Below are 26,552 nucleotides of genomic sequence, written 5' to 3' on the forward strand. Positions count from 1 at the left end.
AGACAGCAGGAAGGAGAGAGACTAGTGTGGGGAGTTAAGACAGCAGGAAGAAGAGAGACTAGTGTGGGGAGTTAAGACAGCAGGAAGGAGAGAGACTAGTGTGGGGAGTTAAGACAGCAGGAAGAAGAGAGACTAGTGTGGGGAGTTAAGACAGCAGGAAGAAGAGAGACTAGTGTGGGGAGTTAAGACAGCAGCAAGAAGAGAGACTAGTGTGGGGAGTTAAGACAGCAGGAAGGAGAGAGACTAGTGTGGGGAGTTAAGACAGCAGGAAGAAGAGAGACTAGTGTGGGGAGTTAAGACAGCAGCAAGAAGAGAGACTAGTGTGGGGAGTTAAGACAGCAGGAAGAAGAGAGACTAGTGTGGGGAGTTAAGACAGCAGGAAGGAGAGAGACTAGTGTGGGGAGTTAAGTCAGCAGGAAGGAGAGAGACTAGTGTGGGGAGTTAAGTCAGCAGGAAGGAGAGAGACTAGTGTGGGGAGTTAAGACAGCAGCAAGAAGAGAGACTAGTGTGGGGAGTTAAGACAGCAGGAAGAAGAGAGACTAGTGTGGGGAGTTAAGACAGCAGGAAGAAGAGAGACTAGTGTGGGGAGTTAAGACAGCAGGAAGAAGAGAGACTAGTGTGGGGAGTTAAGACAGCAGGAAGAAGAGAGACTAGTGTGGGGAGTTAAGACAGCAGCAAGAAGAGAGACTAGTGTGGGGAGTTAAGACAGCAGGAAGAAGAGAGACTAGTGTGGGGAGTTAAGACAGCAGGAAGAAGAGAGACTAGTGTGGGGAGTTAAGACAGCAGGAAGAAGAGAGACTAGTGTGGGGAGTTAAGTCAGCAGGAAGAAGAGAGACTAGTGTGGGGAGTTAAGACAGCAGGAAGAAGAGAGACTAGTGTGGGGAGTTAAGACAGCAGCAAGAAGAGAGACTAGTGTGGGGAGTTAAGACAGCAGGAAGAAGAGAGACTAGTGTGGGGAGTTAAGACAGCAGGAAGAAGAGAGACTAGTGTGGGGAGTTAAGACAGCAGCAAGAAGAGAGACTAGTGTGGGGAGTTAAGACAGCAGGAAGAAGAGAGACTAGTGTGGGGAGTTAAGACAGCAGCAAGAAGAGAGACTAGTGTGGGGAGTTAAGACAGCAGCAAGAAGAGAGACTAGTGTGGGGAGTTAAGACAGCAGCAAGAAGAGAGACTAGTGTGGGGAGTTAAGACAGCAGGAAGAAGAGAGACTAGTGTGGGGAGTTAAGACAGCGGCGTTCACACACAACGTGCTTATTTGAGCTGCCAGCGTCTTTCTGCAATTCATTCTCTATGTAAGGACGCGCTAAACGTGCTCCTCTTTCAAGGAACGCACCTGGCGTTTAAACGCTGGTGGCGTCTAGTGTTTTTGGAGGAGCGCTCTGGGCGTTTTTAAGCTGAAAAAAGTTGAACATTTGGAGGAAAAACGCACTGCTCGTCTTTTCCACTCCTCCTACATTTTCTCCTCCCAGAAGGATCCTCAACCTCCGCTGCTGCCAGAATTGGCAATAATCTGGATTTCATGTTGACAGTCACCACATCAAACAGACGAAACCAGCTGGCTACCGTCCTGAACTGTACTGCACGCGACTGCAGGGGGAAACAAAACAAAGCGCAAAGAAACGCTCCGTGTGCCGTTTTGTGGAAGCGCTCTCAACATGATTTCCAGAGCGTTCACATGCGTTGTGTGTGTGTGTGTGTGTGTGTGCACGTTGTGTGTGCACGCCGCCATAGAGCTCAACAGTGACCGCCCACTTTTGGGCGGGTCCAGTGGAAGTGAATTTCCCATTCATTTTCTCCATTGACTTACACAAAAAATCCTTACATATAGTGTTTTATGCCTGGAACCAAGCCAACCGGCTACAAGATCCACAAAACATTTGATTACCAGCTCATAACAACAATGGAAAATGGAGGAAAGGCCAAAAAAAAGGCACACACTGACATGGACTGACATGATAGTGATGGTGATGATGATGAAGATGGAAATGCACATAAAAAAAACATTCCCCCCCCACGTCCTCGTATTTTTCTCTTTCCTCAAATGTTTGATGGTCACAGTTCATCTCGTAGCTGGTTGCTTCCAGGCTTATGGAAACGGCGATGGAGAAATGGACGGCAAATTCACTTCATGGAACCGGAGCCGTGAAAAAGTTGGCGGTCCGTGTTGAGGTGTATGAAGAGAGAGAGAGAGAGAGAGAGAGAGAGAGAGACACTGAGACACACAGAGAGAAGTAGTGCAACAAAGAGATAAGTAAAGTAAGAGAGCCTCTTGAATAAGACAGTAAGGAAGAGGAGGAAGGTCAAAAGAGGAAGGGCTTTGATGGAACGAGGGAGGAGAGAGAGGGGGCGAGAAAGACAAGACAGAGAGAAGAGAGGGATTTAGAGGAGCAGTAGATGCTTTCAGGAGTATGGCTGTGGAACTCCATATCCCGGTCTGTAGATGGGCCTCCCCGTGGGCGACTGGGTGTTGGGGTAGGAGGGCCCGCTCGGGTAGCTGTAGCCGCCGTAGGAGTAGGTGGCGGGGTAGGGGGCAGGGCCGCTCTGGGTGGGGCCGCTCTGGGTGTGGCTGGGGGTGTACTGCCCGAACGCCGAGCCGGGGTGCGGGGTGGGGAAGGTGGGCTGGGACGGGTACGGGCAGGCGCTGCTGGCTGCCGGAGGCCCGAACGCGGGCCTGGGGCCGGAGTAACCCGCGGCCGGGCTGAACGGGGAGCCTGCGCTGGGGTAAGGGGGGAATTGGGACGGGGGGTTGCCTGCTGCTGCTGCTGCCGCGGTGGGGCGGGCGGGGTTGGGAGGAGACACGGGGTAGGGGGCATAGGGCAGCCCGGACGAGCCCACCGCGGAGGAGGAGGCGGCCTGGGAGGTGTTTTGGTAGGGGGCGGGCTGGCTGGAGCTGGACTGCTGCTGCTGCTGCTGATTGGTCGTGGATGATTGGGTGGGGTCCTGGCCGGCGCACGCTGATGATGTCATGGTGGAGGCGTCGCCGCCCGCGCTCCTCTGTCGCAGCACCTCCTGAAGCTTCTCTATTCGCACTCGTCTTTTGTGAGCGAGCGAGCGCAGCGAGAGGAAGCGCTCCAGGAAGGAGTCCAGAGCCAAGGAGCCTTCCAGGAACTCATCAGCTAGTGCCTAAAGACAGAGACACACAGACCCACACACTGAGACAGAAGTAACATGGGTATCTTCTGCCCACAACATATCGCGATACTATGCTGTATCTATCCCCCCCCCACCCCTATAAAATAATATAATAAAACCAGTATAAAATCCGTTCTATCTTTCTTCTTTGCTGTTATTCAATTTATTTTTCTAGCACTCCTACATGATCGCTCTACTATATATATATATATATATATATATATATATATATATATATACATATATTATATTATATCTGACTGGGTGCTGTTGCTCTGACCTCCTTAGTTTTGGTTGCTTGTAGTGTTGATGGTATAGGTCAGGAATTGAAACACAGTGCGGAGAACGCCAGTTACAAGTCTACACTGTCAAATGTAAATACATGTACACTAATAAACATTTGTGCTCAAAACCAAATGGGCCCCATTTTCATTCATACATTATGACAACAGTTACAGTACTAATGCTGGCCACACAAAGCATACATACCAATGTGTGTGTGTGTGTGTGTGTGTGTGTGTGTGTGTGTGTGTGTGTGTTTGGCAGTTAAGTACTGACCTCAGACTCTGCCTCTGTTGTGGTGCCCTCTGCCTGTAGCCTGGTGAACAACGCCTCTGGAGACACCTCACCCTCCATCTCATCTGCAGAGGAGGAGAGGAGAGAAGTGAGGAGGAGAGGAGAGGAGAGGAGAGGAGAGGAGGAGAGGAGAGGAGAGGAGAGGAGAGGAGAGGAGAGGAGAGGAGAGGAGAGGAGAGGAGAGGAGAGGAGAGAGGAGGAGAGGAGTGAGGAGGAGAGGAGAGGAGAGGAGAGAAGTGAGGAGGAGAGGAGAGGAGAGGAGAGGAGAGGAGAGGAGAGGAGAGGAGAGGAGAGGAGGGGAGAGGAGAGGAGAGGAGAGGAGAGGAGAGGAGAGGAGAGGAGAGAAGTGAGGAGGAGAGGAGAGGAGGAGAGGAGAGGAGAGGAGAGGAGAGGAGAGGAGAGGAGAGGAGAGGAGAGGAGAGGAGAGGAGAGGAGAGGAGAGGAGAGCATCGTGTGTGAGCACAAATGAACACCTCCCACTCTTGAGAGTCACACGGAGCTGTCAGGCTCCTCTTAAAGGTACATTCTAGGGATGCACCGATCCACATTTTCTCACTTCCGATCAGATTCCTGAATTTGGATATCTGCCGCGATACCGATATTATGTCGATACCAATATTTTTCTCGAATATACGGTATAGGCAAAGATTTGACCAATTAAAAATATATATATACCTTGCAAAAAGCAGACAAAATTAAGAAAATATACAAGGCAAAGAAGGATACTATTAATACATGGGCAAATTACGGCCAGCGCCCCCTGTGCAGCCCGCGCTGGAATTACAAAAAAGAAAAGGAAAAAAAAGAATTGATCGGATCGGCCCCATCCCTCCTAGTACATTCAGCGATATTTTTGTGTTCAAATAAGTGTTAAATGGCCCCCGACCCCCCACTGTCCTCTATCTCTCTCCTGTAGTCCTGCAGGACGTATCTCCTGTCCTCTATCTCTCTCCTGTAGTCCTGCAGGACGTATCTCCTGTCCTCTATCTCTCTCCTGTAGTCCTGCAGGATGTATCTCCTGTCCTCTATCTCTCTCCTGTAGTCCTGCAGGACGTATCTCCTGTCCTCTATCTCTCTCCTGTAGTCCTGCAGGACGTATCTCTAACTCGTAGAGAAGGTCTGTCTCCAGAGATTACCTGGAGGGTAATACTTGGAAACTCAACCAAGCCTTCAAAGTAGGGCTGGGCGATATGACGAAATATATCATTTTCATGATAAAAAAATGTCTATCATTTCATATGATGCTCTATCGTTTATATTGTTGTGTTGCAAATCACACTATGGCAATATTGTCCGTCATTTGGACGACGCTGTGCTTTCGTCATTCTGGGTTGTTTTTTTTACTCACGTCCACACACGCACCAGACACACACACGCACCAGACACACACACGCACCAGACACACACACGCACCAGACACACACACGCACCAGACACACACACGCACCAGACTGTCAACAAGCTGAGTGGCACAAATCAGCCGGTGAGTAAAGAGCAGGAAGAAGTGATGTCCGCCTAGTCTGCCCAGGCATTTCACACTGTGTTAAGTCCTGCCCAGGCATTTCACACTGTGTTAAGTCCTGCCCAGGCATTTCACACTGTGTTAAGTCCGTGTTTGATATTTGCGTGTGTCCTCGTAACGTTAAACCTGGCAAAACGTCTTTTTCGTCGTCGTTTCTTTTGCGACCATGTGCTGAGCGACACTTTCTAATACGTATCAATTAAGCTTCAGGGCACAGTGTTGTCTGTAGGTGTCTCTGACCTACCTCTCAGGGCACAGTGTTGTCTGTAGGTGTCTCTGACCTACCCCTCAGGGCACAGTGTTGTCTGTAGGTGTCTCTGACCTACCTCTCAGGGCACAGTGTTGTCTGTAGGTGTCTCTGACCTACCCCTCAGTGCACAGTGTTGTCTGTAGGTGTCTCTGACCTACCCCTCAGGGCACAGTGTTGTCTGTAGGTGTCTCTGACCTACCTCTCAGGGCACAGTGTTGTCTGTAGGTGTCTCTGACCTACCCCTCAGTGCACAGTGTTGTCTGTAGGTGTCTCTGACCTACCTCTCAGGGCACAGTGTTGTCTGTAGGTGTCTCTGACCTACCTCTCAGGGCACAGTGTTGTCTGTAGGTGTCTCTGACCTACCTCTCAGGGCACAGTGTTGTCTGTAGGTGTCTCTGACCTACCTCTCAGGGCACAGTGTTGTCTGTAGGTGTCTCTGACCTACCTCTCAGGGCACAGTGTTGTCTGTAGGTGTCTCTGACCTACCTCTCAGGGCACAGTGTTGTCTGTAGGTGTCTCTGACCTACCTCTCAGGGCACAGTGTTGTCTGTAGGTGTCTCTGACCTACCTCTCAGGGCACAGTGTTGTCTGTAGGTGTCTCTGACCTACCTCTCAGGGCACAGTGTTGTCTGTAGGTGTCTCTGACCTACCTCTCAGGGCACAGTGTTGTCTGTAGGTGTCTCTGACCTACCTCTCAGGGCACAGTGTTGTCTGTAGGTGTCTCTGACGCTCTCTAGTTGGGAGTATCTCTCCACCAGGTTCTCCTTCTGTGTCTCCAGGCCAGGTTTCATGTCCAGGTTTTGCTCCGCCAAGCTGCGATTCGACGCCAATGCCATCTCTCTCTCCAGCTGGATGTTCTGGATCTTAGGAGAGAGAGAGAGAGAGAGAGAGAGAGAGAGAGGGAGAGGCACCACGATGATGATTAAGGGATGCACACATTTGCATTTAAACTTCGGACATTTTGTTGATGCTGTCAATACAATAACTTCAGCTCGAGCAGCAGCAGCCTGGCCGTTCACACCAGAAGCACTCGCTTTTGTTCTGCGCCGCTCACAACTTGCACTGACTCCATGCCAACAATTGCACAGTTGCCGTCAATTGTAATGTAAAGTTACAGACAGTAGATTTGGTATGATAGATGACCAGTGGTAGGTAGCTGAGATAACCTTATGTGAACCTGTGTTCTTAAAATGTACCTGTACTTAAAGAGAAATGGGGAAATTGGGAGGTGTTGTTATTATTTATAGACTAGTATGCATTGTGTTGTTATTTATTTATTTATAGGCTAGTATGCATTGTGTTGTTATTTATTTATTTATAGGTTGTTATGCATTGATTTTCTTTGTCTGGCCCACTTGAGACCAAATTGGGTTCCGTGTGGCCCGTGAACTCAAATGAGTTTGACACGGCTGAGATTCTAGACGGGTTTTTAAAAATAATAATCTATTCATTTATTTCTTATTTATTCATTTATTTTGGGGGGTGGCATTTTCATATCAATCATGAGCCCAAAATTGTAAATTCATAAAAAAAACGTCAAACCTGCTTTAAAAGACACTAACCCTAACCCAAGGAGAGCATCATCCAAGCCTGGTAGGATGAATCTTATGGTTTTGTTTGAAAGAAAATGTTACCAAAAAAAAAGAATACATGTTTAAGTTAAAGTAGATTTCTTATTTTGCTCAGTGAATGTGTACATTTGTAAAACGCATTGCTTCATGTCTGCATCTGCCAGTGGGCGATCACGATAAGAATAAGCATAATAATGTGTTCATTCCAATACAGGAGAGACTTGATGTGCTCTGGAATTAGGGGGAGAACATTGCGCTCATATATTGGTATCGCCAATCGGCCGCATGAGTTGGAAAATATCAGCATATCAGATATCGGCAGAAGAATCCAATACGGTGCATCCCTAACAGAGAGTGATTTAGAGTCTGGCTTCCAAGAGGAAATGACTGCTGCCTGTTTCCAATCTAATGTGTCTGCCTGTGTGCACATCATTAGCCTCCACTGCTAATCGGCTGTTTCTCAAGCTTAGCACTGTGGAGCGCTGCTGCTTGCTGGAATGCTGTCAGATGGCTGTGCTGTGCTACACAAATCAGCTATTCTCTACTGTTATTTCTATTAGACATACTGACTACTACTGACTACTACTACTACTACTGACTACTACATATGACATATGACTACTACATATGACATACTGACTATGAACACTCTTCACTTCATCCCCTTGATTTTCCGCTCCAAATGCATTTATCTAGTGTGGCCGCAGAAAGGGAAGTTTGGGGTCCCCTGCTGGAACTGCTACCTCCGTGACCTGACCCCAGATCAGCTGCTGGAACTGCTACCTCTGTGACCTGACCCCAGATCAGCAGCAGTTGAAGATGGATGGATGGATGGATGAATCTGAGATTTGTCATACTGTTTTTCTAATGAAAGCGGTAACACCTAGTTTACGGGCATCTGGGTAGTGCAGGGGTAGACTACCTGCCTACCAACACAAGAGTCGCTTGTTCGAGGCCCTGTGTTACCTGCAGCTTGTTAGAGGCCCTGTGTTACCTGCAGCTTGTTAGAGGCCCTGTGTTACCTGCAGCTTGTTAGAGGCCCTGTGTTACCTGCAGCTTGTTAGAGGCCCTGTGTTACCTGCAGCTTGTTAGAGGCCCTGTGTTACCTGCAGCTTGTTAGAGGCCCTGTGTTACCTGCAGCTTGGTCGGGGGCGTCAATACAGGCACAATTGGCCGTGTCTGTGGGTGTGAAAGAGAGAGCTGAGACATGAATCAAACCTTAAAAAGTATTTTCTGAAACCAAGCGGATCTAACGTTGTTATTAAAAGCAGACTACAGCTGATTGACACGCGGTGGACCAACTCTCTTTTAGAACGGACAATAGGCTAAAGAAACTTCACAAGCTCAGGTGGGAATATTCGCTTAACTTTAAACTGATGGAAGAAAAGGTACGAATAGGCTATTGTGTAGCCTTCATCTGAGAACTGAAAGTGTTGAGCACCATCTACATCCACGGTTTATTTTTTAGGTGGTGACTAAGTTTTTCTCACTCGTCTGAAGTACCGGACTTGCAGCACCCACTAAAATAATAACTGCATATGCCGTGTGAAACCCAATGGAGCGCTGGAACGAAAGGCTGTCTTATTTCACGTCTTTAAAAAAAAATTATGAACCGATTATTAACCGGTTAAGTGCGTCAGTTCATTGAATGTCAAATTACCCGAAAATCAACATCCCTACATATGAGTCAGACTCGGTTTATGAGTCACAGGAAGTGTAAACACAATCAGAACTTTAAAGACAATCAGAACTTCAGATTGTGTTTACACTTCCTGTTAGTCTCTCAAGCCAGACTGCCTCTTCTACATGAGGTGAATAGGAGAAAAAATACTCTAATATACGCCTTGCATTTATTTAAACCAACCACAAGCGTCTTGGGCGGGGCTAAGCATAGCGACAGTGCTGTGTGAAATAGCGTCGGGGGGGAACTTGTTTTAGTGGAACCAAAAGTCTAAATCCCCATTCCCCGCAAAAGAAAACACCAGATAAAACAATAAAAAATGTATGCTGAGCATGTAAAACCTGCCATTTTCAGCGTGTAGGTTGCTAACTCGTAGGTGCTTGTTGTTGTTAGCCCGTCTGAAACGGTCGGCACCAATGGCAGAACATTAACTTTCTCACGTTGTCTGCTCAACCAGTCTCAACCTTTGACCTTGTTTTAAGCTGCAGGCCTGCCATAAATAACTGTCCAGTTGACATTGAAGGAACCTGGGAAGGCAGCATGCTCACAATGGCCTCGCAGTCCACCCACAATGCTAAAGCTGATAAAGCTGACTCCTGGGTGTGGTGACTTCTTTTTAGCAGGAGCCATTCTTCTCTTACAGTAAAGCGCCATGTTTAGTTAGAGCCTTACTCATTCACTCCCACCATTGACTGTATATTATTACAACTGACGATGTGTCCCGGTGGTAAAGCCTTATAGCAGCCATCTTTCAAGAACTCCCCATGAAATAGAAGTGGTGCTACACTAGGGAGTAGGGATTGCAACAACTAGTCCTAACAAAGAACATTATCTGGACAGACTGAGCGTGACGTCACCCACTGGTTTTTGATACATCAAAATGAAGCCTCCAAACTCTTATTTCTGGGTAATGTTCTGGGAAATCCGTGTACGGCACGGGGGGGTGTCACGTGAGTCCTAGTCTCACGTGGTCAGACCCACCGTCGACGTCAGCAAGCATCTAGCGACGGTTGGCACTGCACGACTACGTGAGTCGGGTCTCAGTGCAGTCCATGGTGCAGTCCAGCCGACCGTCCGCCTGGCTTGTGTTCTTTTAATACATCCATGGTGTGAGCCTCCAGTCTGCTAGGTGCTGCTAAGCCTCCACAAGGTAAACTGCTATTCTACAGTCTATGGGTAAACTGTGGTGGATTTGATCCATTCAACTGAGGTCATTAACACCAATGCCTCCCTAAAAGCCCGGGAAGGAGGAGAAAACCTCCCTTTTGGAAGTGGAAAGCTTTGGCCTGCTCAGGCGGCCTGACATGGAAACTCATGCATAGACTTTTACCTCATCAGATTCCAGAGCCATTGACTCCACCCTCTCCGTGTTGTCCAGGAGCTCCTGCAGCTCTGATTGGCTGAGGTCCTGGAGCTTCTCCATTTGATTTGCCAGGATGGCTGCCCATCACCGAGGGAACCAGGAAATGAAAGTTAAAAAATGTTTGGAGACGGGAAAGTGGATTGACTTGCTTGGGGAGGCTTATTAAACCTACCCACTTGTATTAAAATCTCACCTGACTTTGAGTAGATAATTGACAACACAGTAACGTTACAGCAACCAAGCCATGACAACTACGTTGTTTTTTAAAAGGAAATAATCAGTCATTCCATTAAAAAATAACCATGTATGGAACATACTACAAAAATGTGGGTCTATTTGATTACCAAGTAGCTATAGGCATGAGAATAGTAAATACTTAACTGAATAGCTAATAGCTAACGTTAGCTAGCATTCTGAAAGCATATTGCATAAGGTTCGTCAGTGATGATTGTAAGTAGGCCACAAAACAGAACGAGTTGTCAGGCCACATTGTCACGTTAATAACAGTGAAGCAGGAAAACAGGTAGAAGTTAGCTGGTACTTACACGGTGCTAGCAAACCAAACTGAGTCTGATCGCTAGTGGTGGCATCCAACACGGTGACAGCTGTGACACGTCCACAGAGCCCCGACTCGCCCAGATGGAACGTTAATCCGGGCGAATGTAAATGATCTGTCAAACCCTTCTCGACGTACTTCGACCGGCAAGCTAGCTAGCTAGCTAGTGGTCTGGTGTCTATCACACCTGGCGGTTCCGTGTTGTGTCAATGTGATGACAACAACAGTCGCTATGATCGCAATGTCAGGCACTCAGCTGCCGTCAACTTCGAGGGAAGCCCGATCTGGCGACCAAAAACGGGGGACAAAACCACGCCGCTGGGTCCCGACGGCCGCTGTCAGACGTAGCAGTACTCCGAAAATACTGAATTTGATATGCAGGCGATTGTAGTCTACAGAATATATTCACAAAATGTGATTTTCCTCGCGAAAAATAGCAAAGTTTCACTTCACACTGGCAGGGACCGTCGCCATTTTGGAACGGCCCACAATCCGTGGATTGCGAGGGGTGTTCGGGCAAAACCAAAATATTTCACATCGCATCGTAAACTGTAATGAACCTGTAATTTATCGTTCTAAGCGTTTTGGAATGCTCACTCTACCTAGAATTCGCCGATATATTTAATATGAATTCACATTGTGGGCGGGCTGTTCCCGCAGTGTCCCCTGTTTAGAGGGGGTGGTGGGGTCCTGTGCTCAGCTGATATAAGGGAAACCCCTCCGTGACGGTAATGTTCCATCTGCTGTTGCCAGTCTGCTTCGAACGCCTTGTGATGTTGTTTGAATCATCCTTCTTAGTGTCACAGCCCATATCAGTGTGCATAATATATGATTGGCTACTGTAGCAGTAGCAAGAGAAGACACCTGTGACGTGACTTCTCAACATAGCAGTTAGCTAATGTCGATCTCTGTTGTCAGCATACAATATGTTGTGTTAACAAGCACAGATTGAGTATTTCAGTCCCACAGCAGACAATGACAATGTTGGTGATGACATAGCCTACAAAAATGAACCCCAGCTCACTTCCTGTTGCAGTGTTTGCTATGGACAGAAAAGGTGGAGGACTGACCATTCAGTGAAAACCCTCTATATCTCAGCTTCAGCTTGCATGCTAACTGCCACCGGCTGAAGGGTTCATTTGTAGGCCTTAGAGTTACATTTACTTGTTTAACGGTAATTTAAGAAAATGTGGATATATAGCCATATCATTTGGCTTCCATAGCACAATATAATCATGTTTGCAGGTATTCTTCTGTACAGATTTTCACAAGAGTCACTCAGGGGCTTTTAGGGAACTTAATTTTGCAGCCTTCATTCATATTCAACCTCAATGCCTCATTTAAAAAAGGCACCTGCCTACTTTTCCTCCTGCCCATTTTCCTATGACAGGTACATTTGAAAAATTTGGAAAATTTCTGCTTTGAAAAAACACCATGGTTGATAGCAACATGCTACTGCCTTGTAAATCCAGGTCTTGAAACCCGATCACAACACACTTTCACATTTCACATTTCACATCACTTTTTCGTGTCCCGCTCAATATTTTTAAGCAATTATATCTCACATTTTCTATGATTTTGTGATTGATATTATAGTGTGTTACCCTTAAGGGTATATCCCTGTCTGTTTGACCGACTGTCAGTGAAATGCTTACAGGCAGCTATTTAACATACAGGTGTGTTGTTGCATCGGTAACATTAGATCAGTCCTGCCACCTACATCAACCAACTAATCAGGTTTCCCGGATAGTATCTGTCCTGAATAACCACAGTGGATGGCTTGGGTCCAGACCACACATGGGCAAAATACAGCCCGCCCTCTGTGTGGCCCGCGATGGAATTGCAAATTCTTTTTTTCTTTTTCTTTTTTTTACAGTGCACCTGAACGCAACATGCAAGATACCCGCTGAATAAGTGTCCAAATGTTCATGTAATTCTGGCCAATACTCCACTTCTGTTATAGCATTTCAGTCTGGAATATGGAATATCTTTCAATAATCTTTATGACTAAAAGGCTAACCATAGGAGTGAGTGAGAAAAGGATCAAATATTGGTGGTTAAGCCTGAATAATGACATCACAACTGTTAATTTAAAATGAGTTATTCCTCTAAACCTGGCTTCAAATGCCCCAAATCTTTCACGCTGGCGCCGTTCGGCCCTCAGCAAAATCTGGCAGTGAGGATTTTTTTTTGTGGCCCTCTCTATCATCAAAGTTGCCCATCCATGGGTTACTGCATGACAGTATTTGTTCGGCCCCCGGCAACAATCTTGGTTTCTCATGTGGCCCCCCATGAAAAATAGTTGCACACCCCTGGTCCAGACCCATGTGAAAAGTGCTGTGACAACTGTGATCAAACCTCTCAGCGCTCCCTTCGCTCCTCCACCAGTGCAGGTCGCCTCGCCCCTCCTTCGCTACGGGGGCTCAAAAGTCGCTCATCCCGATCTCGACTCTCGTCCCTGGCACCTCAATGGTGGAACGAGCTTCCACCTTCGGTCAGGACGGCTGAATCACTGCCAATCTTTCGGAAAAGACTAAAGACGCACCTTTTCAGGCTCCATCTGGGCCCTTCTTGATCTAACTTCGTTCTCTCTCTTTCACCCAAAAAAAAAAAAAAAAAAAAAAACCTTAACTTGTACCACTAACCTAAACTTGTACCACTGTTCCTTCAGAAGTTGTAGTTATCACAGACTGTGCTCCATAGTAGATTGCTCTATTGCTGACAAAAATGTGTTATTGTAAGTCGCTTTGGATAAAAGCGTCTGCCAAATGACGTAATGTAATGTAATGTAATGTAATAATGGGGCTGGATACCAGGCTAACTCAACGTCACATCATCTGAATAAGACACACTTTTGTTGCAGCTATAGGTCATCATGTTTATCACTGAACAGATTTTATTAGCTTTAAAGATCAAACATACAAAATATTACAAAAACATACATGCAAGTACAAAATAAAGAGTTGGGTTTGTGCACAAGTGTGTTTTCCAAAATCTGCTTTTTCTTTTGGTAAATACAAATTGTGATGGTCAAGCCATCTCATATGTGATTATTACACAAAATAAAACTGAGCTAATATTGCAATTCATTTCCCACCCACGATACACAACATCGCATTTCTGTATCGCAACGATATATTGAATTTCAACATATTCCACTGTAAATCAGCGCCATTTTGTTCTAGAACAAATCAAAATACACTCAAAAGTTGTGTTCAGCTTTAAGGCATTATCGATCCGTATGAAAAGCTCAGCAAATCATTTTGAGAGTGATGATATCCATCGTGCAATATGATTTAGAGATTGTCTCGGAACCGTTCCAAATCTGCATGGTTTAACCCATTGATACCTGATGCATCCCTTTAAGACCGCGAACCGCGTGACGCGGTTCGCGGTCTTAAAGGGATACACACACAAATGAGGGATATACACGCAAATGCTGCATCAGGTATCAATGGTTTAAACAAAGAAAAAGAAAACCACAGCTTTCCTACAGGTCCTTGAAATTGTTCAAACTTTGTGAATTTGAGGGCGGGGCAAATCAAGGCATTTGTTTGTGAAAAATAGACATAAAATAGACATGGGTCATTGAAAGTGCTTGAATTTATATATTTTGTGCAAAAATAGAAATTGAAGTCCTTTTCATATTTTTGTAGTAAATAGGTTTAAAACAGCCTACGGTAGTTGAGAAGTATTCACACATTCAACATCTTACTGTGAAACAATGACCCAACAAGAGTGACGGTGGCAAGGGGAAAAAAGAGAGAGGGAGAGAGAGAGAGAGGGAGAGAGAGGGGGAGAGAGAGAGAGAGGGAGAGAGAGAGAGAGAGGGAAAGAGGGAGAGAGAGAGAGAGGGGGAGAGAGAGAGGCACAGTAATGGCAGTAATAATGATACCATACTAATTAGTAGGAGTATAAGTAGTAATAGGTAATGCACAGTTATGAGCAGCTGTAATAAGAACAGGACTAAAATAGTAATAGAAGTGATAGAAGTGAAAGCTGCTAGTTGTCAATAGAAACATTCTCAGTGTTGTAACAGTAATGAACCTTGATCTCTGTGTCTCCAGCTATACCGTGTTCGCTGACGGTCCTTGAATTTGAGGGAATTGAGCGTGGAAAGTCCTTGAATTTGATGTTTAAGAAGCTGTGTGAACCATGTTGTGTGTGTGTGTGTGTGTGTGTGTGTGTGTGTGTGTGTGTGTGTGTGTGTGTGTGTGTGTGTGTGTGTGTGTGTGTGAGAGAGAGAGCGAAAGTGTGTGTGTGTGTGTGTGTGTGTGTGTGTGTGTGTGTGTCAGTTGGTCTTGAGTGCTTTGAAAGCGGAGAGTGAGATCAGGCAGTGCAGCAGCACGGCCCCCGTGTCATAGAGCAGCAGCAGTACCGTGACACACCAGCAGAGGTCCTGCAAGAGACAGAGAGGAGAGCACATCTATCATCTTGACTCTACTGACAGGTCGTGCATCACTGGGGCCCAATCCAAATGTCCCGCCTCCAGACTTGTGGACTGAGTTGTACTTTTCACTCTGTATCACCACTGCCACGCCCCTTTAGGAGACTGGTCAGCCAAAGAAGTTTCAAACCATTGACCGACAGCCAATCACAAGCTGATGACCACTTTAGAATGTTTATGTTGTCAAGCTGAAATGATCTCCAGAGTAGAGTACAATACAATAGAACACAGTAGACTGGAAACAATGGAACATGTTATAAGAGACCCCCCCCCCCAACACACACACACACACACACACACACACACAGACAGACACACACACACACACACACACACACACACACAGACCTTGAGGTATTCCCCAGGGCACTTGTAACGCAGGCGGGGGTGGAGGTAGCGGTCCGGGTCTTCAAACCTGTCTTGTGTCTCTGGACAGTCTATCTTCACTCGCTGGCTGAGGGAAACGCTGTAGAGGCAGAGGGCCAGCAGCGCCCCCAGCAGGCCAGCCACATTACTGTAGGCACAGTTTCGAAGCTGGAGGTGGGACACAGGGAAAGAAGCCTGTCACTAGTAGGCGCAGGAGGTCATTTTCAGCGACTCGTTATCAGCCATAGGTTTACATTTCATGTGTAAATCATATTTTAATGCTTGTTGTTATTTAATCCTAACCCCGACCCCGACCCTGACCCTGACCCTAAGTTGTTTTATTTGCTTAAATATCAAGTTGTTTGATAACCTACTCGCCGACCTAGCAGGTTTATCAGCGATAGGAATGGGGCTGATAACAAGCCTACTGAGTGAATGGGCGACAACAGTCAGATGGGGTACACCATAGCCGTTTTCACACATGCGTACAGGAACATTGTCTGTAAATCAATATCGGCCATTTCCCGGAATTTCCCTTCACACCTCAGGCCTCACATGTGTGAATATAGCAGTCAAATTACCTGTATTTTTGGGGGGTCGGGGGAAGGGGGGCACTGCAGAGCGGGTGGGGAGTGACGTGTGCACTTAAATGGGGAATCTCCGATGGTGAAATAAGTTCGCTTGTCACACAATAAATCACACTCGTTTGACTTAAGTATGTATGTATGTATGTATGTATGTATGTATGTATGTATGTTGTATCCTTCACATTCGCTAACCAGTCTTTGAACTGAAATCTTTGAAGAAGTTGGGATCCGTGTCTGAGAGAAATAGCCTGGCTGGTTCGATGTTTATCCGTTCACCTGCGTCGCGTTGAAGCACTTTTTACAGACTGGCTTCGTTTGATGTGTCCGGGCTTGCCTTCGCTGTCAGCAACGTAAGTACACACATTTCGCACATTTCGCTTTGTGCATTTGCTTTCTCAACAAGCGTTGGGCGGCTTCAGACTAGAAGCTGCTGTGTCCTGTGTGTCGGGCTGCTGCTGCTGACTGAAGGACTGGCCAGAGAGAGCAGAGAGGGGAGGGGGGGAAATCTGCACGCCCACACATGAAGCAGACATACCGCTCTTCTGACAACCTCCAAAGTGGTGAAAAGTCCGCGATGACGGGGGCGCGCTTATACCAGAAAACAGTTTTTACACGTGAAAGGTATAGAACACTTTCTGGTCATTTCCCGGTATAAAGCGCATGTGTGAAAACGGCTCATGTAACATGCGAGGTTGCCCTCTGTGGAGGTAGAGGGGGTAAACAGCAGGAGGTTGGGGTTTGCTCTAGATTTGGTGATGGTTAGGTGTAGCAGAGTTCTTCTGCACTCTACTGCATGCACTTTTCGTCTTGTTACATACAGTAGGTTACTACACTAGAATAAGGCCATTGTAAAGTCAAATGTTATGGGAGGAAAACATTTGGACAATCGATCCTAAATGAATTGTTAGTAAAGTTAGAGAGAGTTTGATGAGTTACAGCCTTACCAGCTGTCTGCTGGGGAAGCGCTCACTGGCCATGGTGAATGATCCTGCTGCCACAATCTGCAAGACACACAGAGCACTGGAGTCTTACTGAGAGACTGACACAATCAACACAGACAGGGGCGGACTGCATAATCGGGCACGTCGGGCAAATGCCCGGTGGCCTGGCCTGGTCTGGCCTGCAAAAAAAAAAAAAAAAATGCAGGCCAGGCCAGGCCACTCACTGAACAGCAGGCCAGACGCCGCCTACTGGTTTACTAGTGGTTTTATTACTTTATTCAGGTTTAAAGTGGGTGCATCTCATTGTAAAATTGGACTTGGCCCAAATTGGGCTTCAAACGGCCCAAATCTGGCTTCAAACGGCCCAAATCTGGCTTTAAACGACCCAAATTGGGCTTCAAACGGCCCAAATCTGGCTTCAAACTTCAAACGACCCAAATTGAGCTTCAAACGGCCCAAATTTTTCGCCGCCGCCCTTCGGACGCCGGCACGCGCGTCGGCCCATATCGGCCTGGCCTGCTTGGTATCTAATGCCCGGCCTGAATTATGATCCCAGTCCGCCCCTGAACACAGAGCACTGGTGTCTTACTGAGAAACTGACACAATCAACACAGAGTACTGGTGTCTTACTGAGAGATTGACACAAGACACACAGAGTACTGGTGTCTACTGGTGTCTTACTGAAAAACAAAGTAGCCTATCATAACTACGCAGATGACACTCAGAGACAAAAAACACACCTTTTCAGGCTCCACCTGGGTCCATCTTGAACTAAAAAACCATTCCTTCTCAATCTACTTTCTAGAGGTGCTACTCTATTCCTTCAAAAGTTGTAGCTGTCATAAGCTGTGTTTTTTTTTTTTGTTGTTTCAGTTTTTCGCAAAATAATTGCGATATTTCTACAACTTCGACAATGTACAATTGCGACTTGTAGGCGTTTCCATTGAAGTTGAGTTTGACAAAGTTGAGTTTGAGTGACGGTGCACACACCTGAACGCAATTCCCCGTTGCAGCAGCTGCCATGCGCACGGGGATCTGCCCCAAATCCCGTCCCCTGCATGCTCAAATCCAACCAATGGTCAATGCAAATCACCACATGAAGTTACAACGCATATAAACGAGCCTGATTATCAATTCAAAAGAAATGAGTGTCGTACCCTGCCCCAACATGTTGCTGGCTGCGGTGAATGCAGTGAGCGCGAGAGGCAGAGGAAAAAAGGTAGCCTATAACTGCGCGCACACAGGCAGCCTGTCACCATGGACCGATTTCTGTCATTAAACATGATCTATTTTCCCCAGCTCCGCTTTTGCACAACACTCGTCTTTCTGCTAGATTGCTGCGGAGGTTTTGCCACGGCTTATCGAACCCTTTCTCCCTCATTTTCCTTTCATTTTCCGCTCCTTTTCCAAAGGAGAAGATGGGTCACATGACATGCAAATGCGAAAAATGCGTTTCCATTACACTTTTGCGATAAACTGCTATATCGACACGTCTGAAAAACCTCCTCATGAGAGCGCAAAAACTTTTTGCGATATTTGGGAGGTTTTTCGAAAATTACGTGTTTCCATTACCCACTTTCTATTGCGATATTTACATTTTGCGCATTTCTGAGAGTAATGGAAACACGACTATAGACTGTGTTGCAAAGTTGATTTCTCTACTGTTGACAAAATGTGTTATTGTAAGTCGCTTTGGATAAAAGCGTCTGCCAAATGACGTAATGTGATGTCATGTAGTGGTTATGGTGATGATGTCACAATGCCCTAAAATGACCTGTGTAGGCCTAAAAACGTGAAATGGGCTGTTATATCACCGGCATTTGGTAGATTGGTGTAATTTTTTTGTTTCTGAGTAGTGGGTGACATTTCCAAGCGTGCAAAGTTTGGCTACTGTGGGCCTTCTGTTTTCTGTCTTCTGACATGCATACACTTTTATGGAAGACTAAGAAAGAAAGAATGAACAGAGCAAATACAATAGGGTTTCCAGCCCCTTCGGGGAACCCCTAATAATAATAACAACAACAACAGCAATGATAATAATAATAATAATAATAATAATAATAATAATAATAATAATAATAATAATAATAATAATAATAATAATAATAATAATAATAATGTGCATACTAGTGCTCCTATGATGAGTGGCAGCAGGAATAATTTTGGAAAGCTGGCATCTGTGTAATAGAGGGGGACAGCCAGCAGCACCTGGACCAGCCCCAACAGGATGGACACCACCTAGATAGATAGATGGATAGATAGATGGATGGAGGATGGATAGATAGATGGGTGGATGGATGGATAGATAGATAGATAGATAGATAGAGATAGTGCAGTTGTATGGTTATGCAGTGTATATCATAGGCCCTGACCATGTGATTGTGAACATACTGATCAGATCAATATCTGATAGATGTATATCTATCAGATATTTTATATATATATGTATATATATATATATATACATATATATATATATGAGAGAGAGAGAGAGAGAGAGAGAGAGAGAGAGAGAGAGAGAGAGAGAGAGAGAGATACTAATTGGGCACCCCTGGACTATCAATGTGTTTAATGACTGAGTTATGTTGTATGTGTATGTGTATGTGTATGTGTGTGTGTGTGTGTGTGTGTGTGTGTGTGTGTGTGTGTGTGTGTGTGTGTGTGTGAGTGCGTGCGTGCGTGCGTGTGTGTGTGTGTGTGTGTGAGAGAGAGTGAGTGAGTGAGTGAGGGAGTGAGTGAGTGAGTGAGTGAGTGAGTGAGTGCGTGCGTGCGTGTGTTTGAGTGAGTGAGTGGGTGAGTGAGTGTGCGTGTGTGTGTGTGTGTGTGTGTGTGTGTGTGTGTGTGTGTGTGTGTGTGAGTGAGTGAGTGAGTGTGTTGTTGATCTCACCGCAGCAGCCTCTGTGTTAAAGCGAGTGAAGAGACGATGTAACCTGGGTGAGTGAGCCTCCTCTGAAGACATGCTGCTGCTGCTGCTGCTGCAATACAATACAACACATGTAGCCTATTATACAATACAAGATAACACCATACAATACGACTGGAATACATCTCAACTCAACTGGATTGAATTAAATTATATTTGATGAATGAACTGAGTTGTCTGCAGTGTGAGTTTAAAAGAATATAGAGGTGGTGGTCGTGTTGCCTTGTCCATTCTCTGACTCTAGAGAAGAAATACTCTATGTAACATAGTCTGCTTTATCATCTATTTTACTATAAGGACCATCATTTACAAAATGAACATGAAGAACATGAAGAAGTCTTGAAACTAGTGATTGAGACCAGTGCTGTAGTGCTAAAAAAAACTATACATGTTTAAGGCAGCTTTCTCACGCGGCATGCGGTTATAATGGCGCTTAAACTATAAGCTTCAGTCACCCCTATACAAAACAAGATATGAGGCTAACAACTTAATTTGAATCATATAGCCCTATAAGTATATCAAGGGGTTCCCCACATTTCTGAGTAGCGAGCCAGATAGGAAAGTATAGCTGGCTAAGGGATGGGCCTTGGACCCTCAAGGGGGGTCCGGGGGCACCTCCCCCCAGAAGAAAATGTACATTTTAAAGTAAAATGCATCAATCAAGTGCACTTTGAGAGCAAAATTAAGAGGCTAGATCTATGAAGAACTACACACATCTCTTTACTGTGCTGTGGCTTTGCAATAATGAAAAAATAAGTGTCTCCCTAAAGTACATATTCTACATACAGGTCACTGTGGTAGAATACTGCTTGTTTAAATACAATGGCCATCTATTCCAACTATACCCATCTTCTTTTAAGCACTTCCCCACATAACAGACACATTCTCCAGGTAAATTATATGACTTTAAACACTTTAAGGACCTTGTATGAACCCTGTTTTTAATGACATGTTTAAGAATCAAGCTGAAGCTGACAATCACAGGAACAGTCAGGGCCGTTTCTGCCTATGTGCATTATGTGCAAATGCACTGGGCCCCCAAACCAAAAGGATTTGTTTAACTAATATCTGTGAACTTTTATTTGTATTTTTTGAACATAGTTATTGTTCATATAATTAATTAATTAAAAGCTTTATTGATAATGAAGTAGCCTATGCCTCATCATTCATGTTCATTCAGGGATACTATGATGATGTGAGACTAGGTCACTTTTGGAGCCAGCCTCAAGTGGCCATTTGAGGAACTACAGTTTTTGGTATATACTAAAGTTAAACTATATAACCTCGGCCTTCTCAAGAACCTGGCTGGATACAATTTGGTGTTTTTAGTAAATGAACAGCCCAAATAAACAGTGGTTACGCTGATTAAACATAATAGCTCACAGGATGGCAAGAAAAGCTTTGAAACTATTTTCCCAATAAGAGGAAAAGTTTGCAAACCAGTAAATGCCGTTCAGATAGCATCAGTTGATCAAGTTTGAGAAGCACAAGTCATGATAGGAGAGACAGAGAGAAGAGAGACAGTCTGGGAGACAGAAGACATGAACAGACAGACAGAACAACACAGATGCAGACCACATGATGTGGGAGCACAAGACTTCAGAGGGCAGAGAACAGTGGGACGCCACATTAAACTAAGTGCTGTGTGCATGCGTGTGGAGTATTTTCTCAAGTGTGTATCATGTGTGTGTGTGTGTGTGTGTGTGTGTGTGTCTGTGTGTGAAAGAGAGTGAGTGAGTGAATGAATGAGTGGGAGTACTATTGAGAAATAGAGAGCAGAATGAGAAAGCCAGAGAGAGAGAGAGAAATAAACCAAACAGAGAGAGAGAGAGGGAGTGTGTGTGTGCGTGTGCGTGTGTGTGTGTGTGTGTGTGTGTGTGTGTGTGTGTGTGCGTGTGCGCGTGTGTGTGTGTGCGTGTGTGTGTCTGAGTTCATGAAAACCACATGTCAGAATCCCCCCAGGAAAGACAGGAATGCTGCTGGATGAGAAGCAGATGTGTGGGAGGGGGAGAGGAGAGAAGGAGGGGAGGTGTGGGGGTCAGGAGAGGAGAGAGGGAGGGGAGGTGTGGGGGGAGGAGAGGAGAGAGGGAGGGGAGGTGTGGGGGGAGGAGAGGAGAGAGGGAGGGGAGGTGTGGGGGGAGGAGAGGAGAGAGGGAGGGGAGGTGTGGGGGGAGGAGAGGAGAGAGGGAGGGGAAGTGTGGGGGGAGGAGAGGAGAGAGGGAGGGGAGGTGTGGGGGGAGGAGAGGAGAGAGGGAGGGGAGGTGTGGGGGGAGGAGAGGAGAGAGGGAGGGGAGGTGTGGGGGGAGGAGAGGAGAGGAGAGAGGGAGGGGAGGTGTGGGGGGAGGAGAGAGGGAGGGAGGGGAGGTGTGGGGGTCAGGTTGATGATGAAATGAACTGACAGGGCTGGAGGAAGTGAAGGGAAGATTTAGTCCTGGTATTCCGAGGAACAATCAGTGTCAGCGATTTCTCACCAGCGTGTGTGACCGCAGTGCACTGTTGTTTTCTAGTTGACCCAGGTTTGGGTCATGTGACCGCAGTGCACTGTTGTTTTCTAGTTGACCCAGGTTTGGGTCATGTGACCGCAGTGCACTGTTTTCTAGTTGACCCGGGTTTGGGTCATGTGACCACACTGCACTGTTGTTTTCTAGTTGACCCGGGTTTGGGTCATGTGACCACACTGCACTGTTGTTTTCTAGTTGACCCGGGTTTGGGTCATGTGACCACACTGCACTGTTGTTTTCTAGTTGACCCGGGTTTGGGTCATGTGACCGCAGTGCACTGTTGTTTTCTAGTTGACCCGGGTTTGGGTCATGTGACCACAGTGCACTGTTGTTTTCTAGTTGACCCGGGTTTGGGTCATGTGACCGCAGTGCACTGTTGTTTTCTAGTTGACGCGGGTTTGGGTCATGTGACCGCAGTGCACTGTTGTTTTCTAGTTGACCCGGGTTTGGGTCATGTGACCACACTGCACTGTTGTTTTCTAGTTGACCCAGTGTTGGAGAAAAATATAAGTTCCATTGGCATTTCCTAATCAATAAGCTATAAGCTATAATTGCATACACATAATTAATGCTATGAGTCATTGCATATTTGCACTGTGCAGAGACACATAACTAGCTTATCAAGCAGGAGATTTCTCCCCTTTGCTCTGGCCCAGGACTTCTCCTTTTGCTGAGACCTTGGTCAGTGCGTCATGTTCCAATAACAACTGATACAGACAGGCAGCCCTGTAGGCTTCAAGTCAAGTCATCACCCCTCCTCTCTGCTCCTCTTCCTTTACAGTATAAAGCTTATGTCAAATTGTGACATCGCCGCTGAATATTTGACTCTGTATAACATATCAGAATGTGTACATTGAGGTTCAGCCCTCTGACAATATACATATTGCAGAGAATGTTATGGTAAATAAATATACTTTTATGAGACACCTTCCTAGACTCCTGGCTTCAATTTATTTGGTTTAGATAGGCTGTTATAATTATCACATTAGCGGAGAAGAGAAATTCTATTCTCTATCACCCAGGTTTGGGTCATGTGACCACACTGCACTGTTGTTTTCTAGTTGACCCGGGTTTGGGTCCTCTCGTCTTGGGTCCTGCAGTGACAGTTTCCGCCTCTGGACGATTTTTGACGCAAGCCGCGAGCGGCCGTGTGCAGCCAGGCAGGAAGTCAGCACAAGTTGTACAAAACATAGCAAGAGCACTTCTGGTGTGAATGGCCAGAGTGCTACTCTAGGCGTCTGTGACGCGCTGCGACGGAGACGTTTCTAGTGTGTCCCCGGCGTAACGGAGATGTCAGCCACCCTCCTGAGAAAACCCATTTTGGCCACTTGTATCCACGATCTTGTTCTTTCAGTCATGACACACCCTTCATGAACATAGGTGAGGGTAGGAACGAAGATCGACACGTAGGTCGAGAGCTTTGCCTTCTGGCTCAGCTCTCTTTTCGTCACAGTGTAAAGCGAACGCAATACCACTCCCGCTGCTCCAATTCTCCAGCCCATCTCCCAGTCCATTGTCCCCTCACTCGAGAACAAGACCCTGAGAAACATGAGGTCAGGACTCACTCGAGAACAAGACCCTGAGAAACATGAGGTCAGAACTCACTCCAGAACAAGACCCTGAGAAACATGAGGTCAGGACTCACTCCAGAACAAGAGCCTGAGAAACATGAGGTCAGGACTCACTGCCTACTTGTGGTTCCGAAGTGAAACTGCCTCTGCAACGCGACGCTTCCATGACGGAGACGCTTCTGGTGTGTCCCCGTCGTTATGGATAGAAGCCCGGTTACCCGTGAGAGACTCAGTGCTCCTTTGTGTAGAAAGGAGCCAGTTGAGGTGGTTCGGGCATCTGGTAAGGATGCCACCTGGTCCCCTCCCCAGGGAGGTTCACCAGGCACGTCCAGCTGGGAGGAGACCACGGGGCAGACCGAGGGCTAGGGGGAGAGATTATAACTCCACACTGGCCTGTGAACGCCTCGGGATCCCCCAGTCAGAGACGGTTAAGGTGGCAGGTCAGATTGGAACCCGGGTCTTCAAACAATGATGTGTTATGATGCCCGCTATAATGTTAGTGAAGGTGCTGTGATTCTGGAGCACCTGAGGGTGGATATTTCACTCAGCAGCTCGGGCATGGCACCTAAATGAGGGACATAAATCTGTGCTGCAATGATCCCAGTAGTACTACTGTGTTTCAGTCTCCAACCCTATTCCCACTACAGACGTGTTGTATAACCAACAGTCTGGAACAAAACAGTTTGTGTGGCTGTTGGAGTGTTCTTGGAGTGCAGGAGTGGGAAATTCTTGGGAGCGTTCTTGGAGTGCTCACATAAACAGAGCACTCCTTCATTTTCACTAGACCAGGTCATACTGTAGCAGGGCAAAGACTATCAAATACAGGATGCAATGGCTGAATGAAGAGTTGCATTTCTCCAGCATACACTCAGGAAACAGGACATGTCTGTCCAAAGAGGGAAGAGAGGTTGGCCGGTTGGGTTGCAATAGATCAATTATTAAATAAATAAATCAAGGGGCAAAAAAGGGGATGTGAAGCCCCCACACCCCCATAGCCGCAAGCGGCGATGACGGGGTCCAAGCATCCGGTGGTGACATGGGGGTTATGTGACTAGGGATCTCGGGCGCTACACGTGCTCGATTCCTAGGCTCACCTGCTACGCGGGCTCGCCACGCCCGTCCTGCAGCTTGCCGAGCTGGCCCTGCAGCTCACATTCGCAGCTCGGCCGCTGCACGGCCTTGCCCGCAGCACGGCTGCTGTGTGGCCAATGAGACCAGCATCACTGATGATGTCAGATTTATGACATCACTGATCATGTCACAGTGGGATTAATGACATCACTTGGATTTATGACATCACTGATGATGTCACAGTGGGAGTTATGACATCACAGTGGGACAGACAGAGAAACAAACAGACAGACAGAGCCCTAGCTCCCATTTATATACTGATGATGATGATGTCACTCGAGCAATGATGACATCATCACTGATGACATTACTCCCTGATGACATCACATCATTAGGTAATTAGAGCAATTACCTAATTAAAAAATCTGTCTACATCAGGTCACCCGCACGGGTGCTCTTTACACTTCCTGAAGGTTTCAGCCCGATCGCACGATCGCAAGATATTTGCACAGATTTGAGTGTGCGGACGTAAAATGGATGCCAATTAAGTGTCAGGGCGTGTTTCGTTAAAAGTTTAGAAATGTATAATTTCAAAATGGTTTCACGTATCTAAATGAAATACATAACTTTAGATCAGGGAAGCCCAGAGATGATATAGAAAATGGTTGGGCTTAATTGCCCAAACGGGCTAGGAGTTCGCAAAAATAGGTTTTTGAGAAAATGCAAAATGGCGGAAAATCTAGCAGACGGAATGGGCGTGGCCTATATGGATATATGCATAGGCTACTGTTCCAGGAGAAGTGGAATTTTGATTATAGGACTCACGGTTCAAAATGTATGGACCAGAATGCGAAATGGCCTGTTATAGCGCCACCATCTGGGCAATTGATGTAAACTGTTGTCTCCGATATAGCAAATTAAAAATACAATTTAAACACAATAGGCTATTAGTAGAAGTGTCGTAGGCCTATCTATGGATAGGGTGATGATACTGGTGTGTCACCTTGATTTGGCTACAATACAAACCTCGGCTACAATAGTTTAACTGGGAAATCAAACAGTTTGACGGGGGACCCTCAACTCAAGGACCACTGCTGGTCCGTACAGTAGACCCCAGTTTGAGAGCCACTGTCTGTCTGCTCCCACTTTCGCAGGGAAAATCCCACACTCCTTCTGAAAGCTATTCATTCCAATGCATTCGTCTACATGCCGCTCATTTCTCCGCTTCTTTCTCATGTTAAAACATCTCCAAGTAAAGCAGGTAGGCTACTTACTTACATCGACTGATGTCCTGCAAGTGAGCGCAGAGATGTCTAGATGATGGCAGCTCGGTGACGCGTCTGTCTGTCCGTCCGTCCGTCCGTCCGTCCGATACAAAACAACGTGTTGCTTTGTTTTGTGTCAAAAAAGAAGAAGATCCCAACCAAAAATGATTCTTGGAATTCAGAACAGAGAGGAAGCGAGGGAGGAGCTCTGTCTGCCGGGATCGATCCGGGC

At 46.4% G+C, this 26,552-nt stretch overlaps 2 protein-coding genes across 3 annotated transcripts; both read right to left on the reverse strand.

Moving 5' to 3' along the window:
• Window positions 1-1,908: 1,908 nt before the first annotated feature.
• On the reverse strand, window positions 1,909-11,090 carry vps37c (VPS37C subunit of ESCRT-I). The gene is made up of 5 exons (XM_083655569.1): window positions 10,638-11,090; window positions 10,060-10,169; window positions 6,169-6,340; window positions 3,688-3,770; window positions 1,909-3,120 (listed from the first exon to the last, which is right to left on the reverse strand). Exons 2-5 carry the CDS (start codon window positions 10,150-10,152, stop codon window positions 2,398-2,400), a joined length of 1,071 nt encoding a protein of 356 aa, XP_083511695.1. The 5' UTR covers window positions 10,153-10,169; window positions 10,638-11,090; the 3' UTR covers window positions 1,909-2,397.
• Window positions 11,091-13,531: 2,441 nt separating this feature from the next.
• LOC310793723 (uncharacterized protein) lies at window positions 13,532-26,520 on the reverse strand. 2 transcript variants are annotated; one of them, XM_083655585.1, is made up of 6 exons: window positions 26,334-26,520; window positions 19,877-19,964; window positions 19,117-19,227; window positions 16,993-17,049; window positions 15,444-15,629; window positions 13,532-15,047 (listed from the first exon to the last, which is right to left on the reverse strand). In XM_083655585.1, exons 2-6 carry the CDS (start codon window positions 19,946-19,948, stop codon window positions 14,940-14,942), a joined length of 534 nt encoding a protein of 177 aa, XP_083511711.1. In that variant the 5' UTR covers window positions 19,949-19,964; window positions 26,334-26,520; the 3' UTR covers window positions 13,532-14,939. The 2 variants fall into 2 exon arrangements, with proteins under 2 accessions (XP_083511711.1, XP_083511712.1); XM_083655586.1 differs by having other exon boundaries at window positions 19,877-19,958; window positions 26,330-26,520.
• Window positions 26,521-26,552: the final 32 nt, after the last annotated feature.

The sequence above is a fragment of the Poromitra crassiceps genome (genome assembly GCF_964638095.1).
Source record: "Poromitra crassiceps genome assembly, chromosome: 19".
Lineage (NCBI taxonomy): Eukaryota > Metazoa > Chordata > Actinopteri > Beryciformes > Melamphaidae > Poromitra > Poromitra crassiceps.

Excerpts from the sequence above, each read along its gene's own strand:
- vps37c (XM_083655569.1), bottom strand. The coding sequence starts at position 10,152 with ATGGAGAAGCTCCAGGACCTCAGCCAATCAGAGCTGCAGGAGCTCCTG. Across the intron at positions 6,341-10,059 it reads TGGCTCTGGAATCTGATGAG|ATCCAGAACATCCAGCTGGA; the intron begins GTAAAAGTCTAT and ends CTCTCTCCTAAG. Across the intron at positions 3,771-6,168 it reads ACAACACTGTGCCCTGAGAG|ATGAGATGGAGGGTGAGGTG; the intron begins GTAGGTCAGAGA and ends CCTCCTCTGCAG.
- LOC310793723 (XM_083655585.1), bottom strand. The coding sequence starts at position 19,948 with ATGTCTTCAGAGGAGGCTCACTCACCCAGGTTACATCGTCTCTTCACT. Across the intron at positions 19,228-19,876 it reads TTAACACAGAGGCTGCTGCG|GTGGTGTCCATCCTGTTGGG; the intron begins GTGAGATCAACA and ends CTATCTATCTAG. Across the intron at positions 15,048-15,443 it reads GCCCTGGGGAATACCTCAAG|GACCTCTGCTGGTGTGTCAC; the intron begins GTCTGTGTGTGT and ends TGTCTCTTGCAG.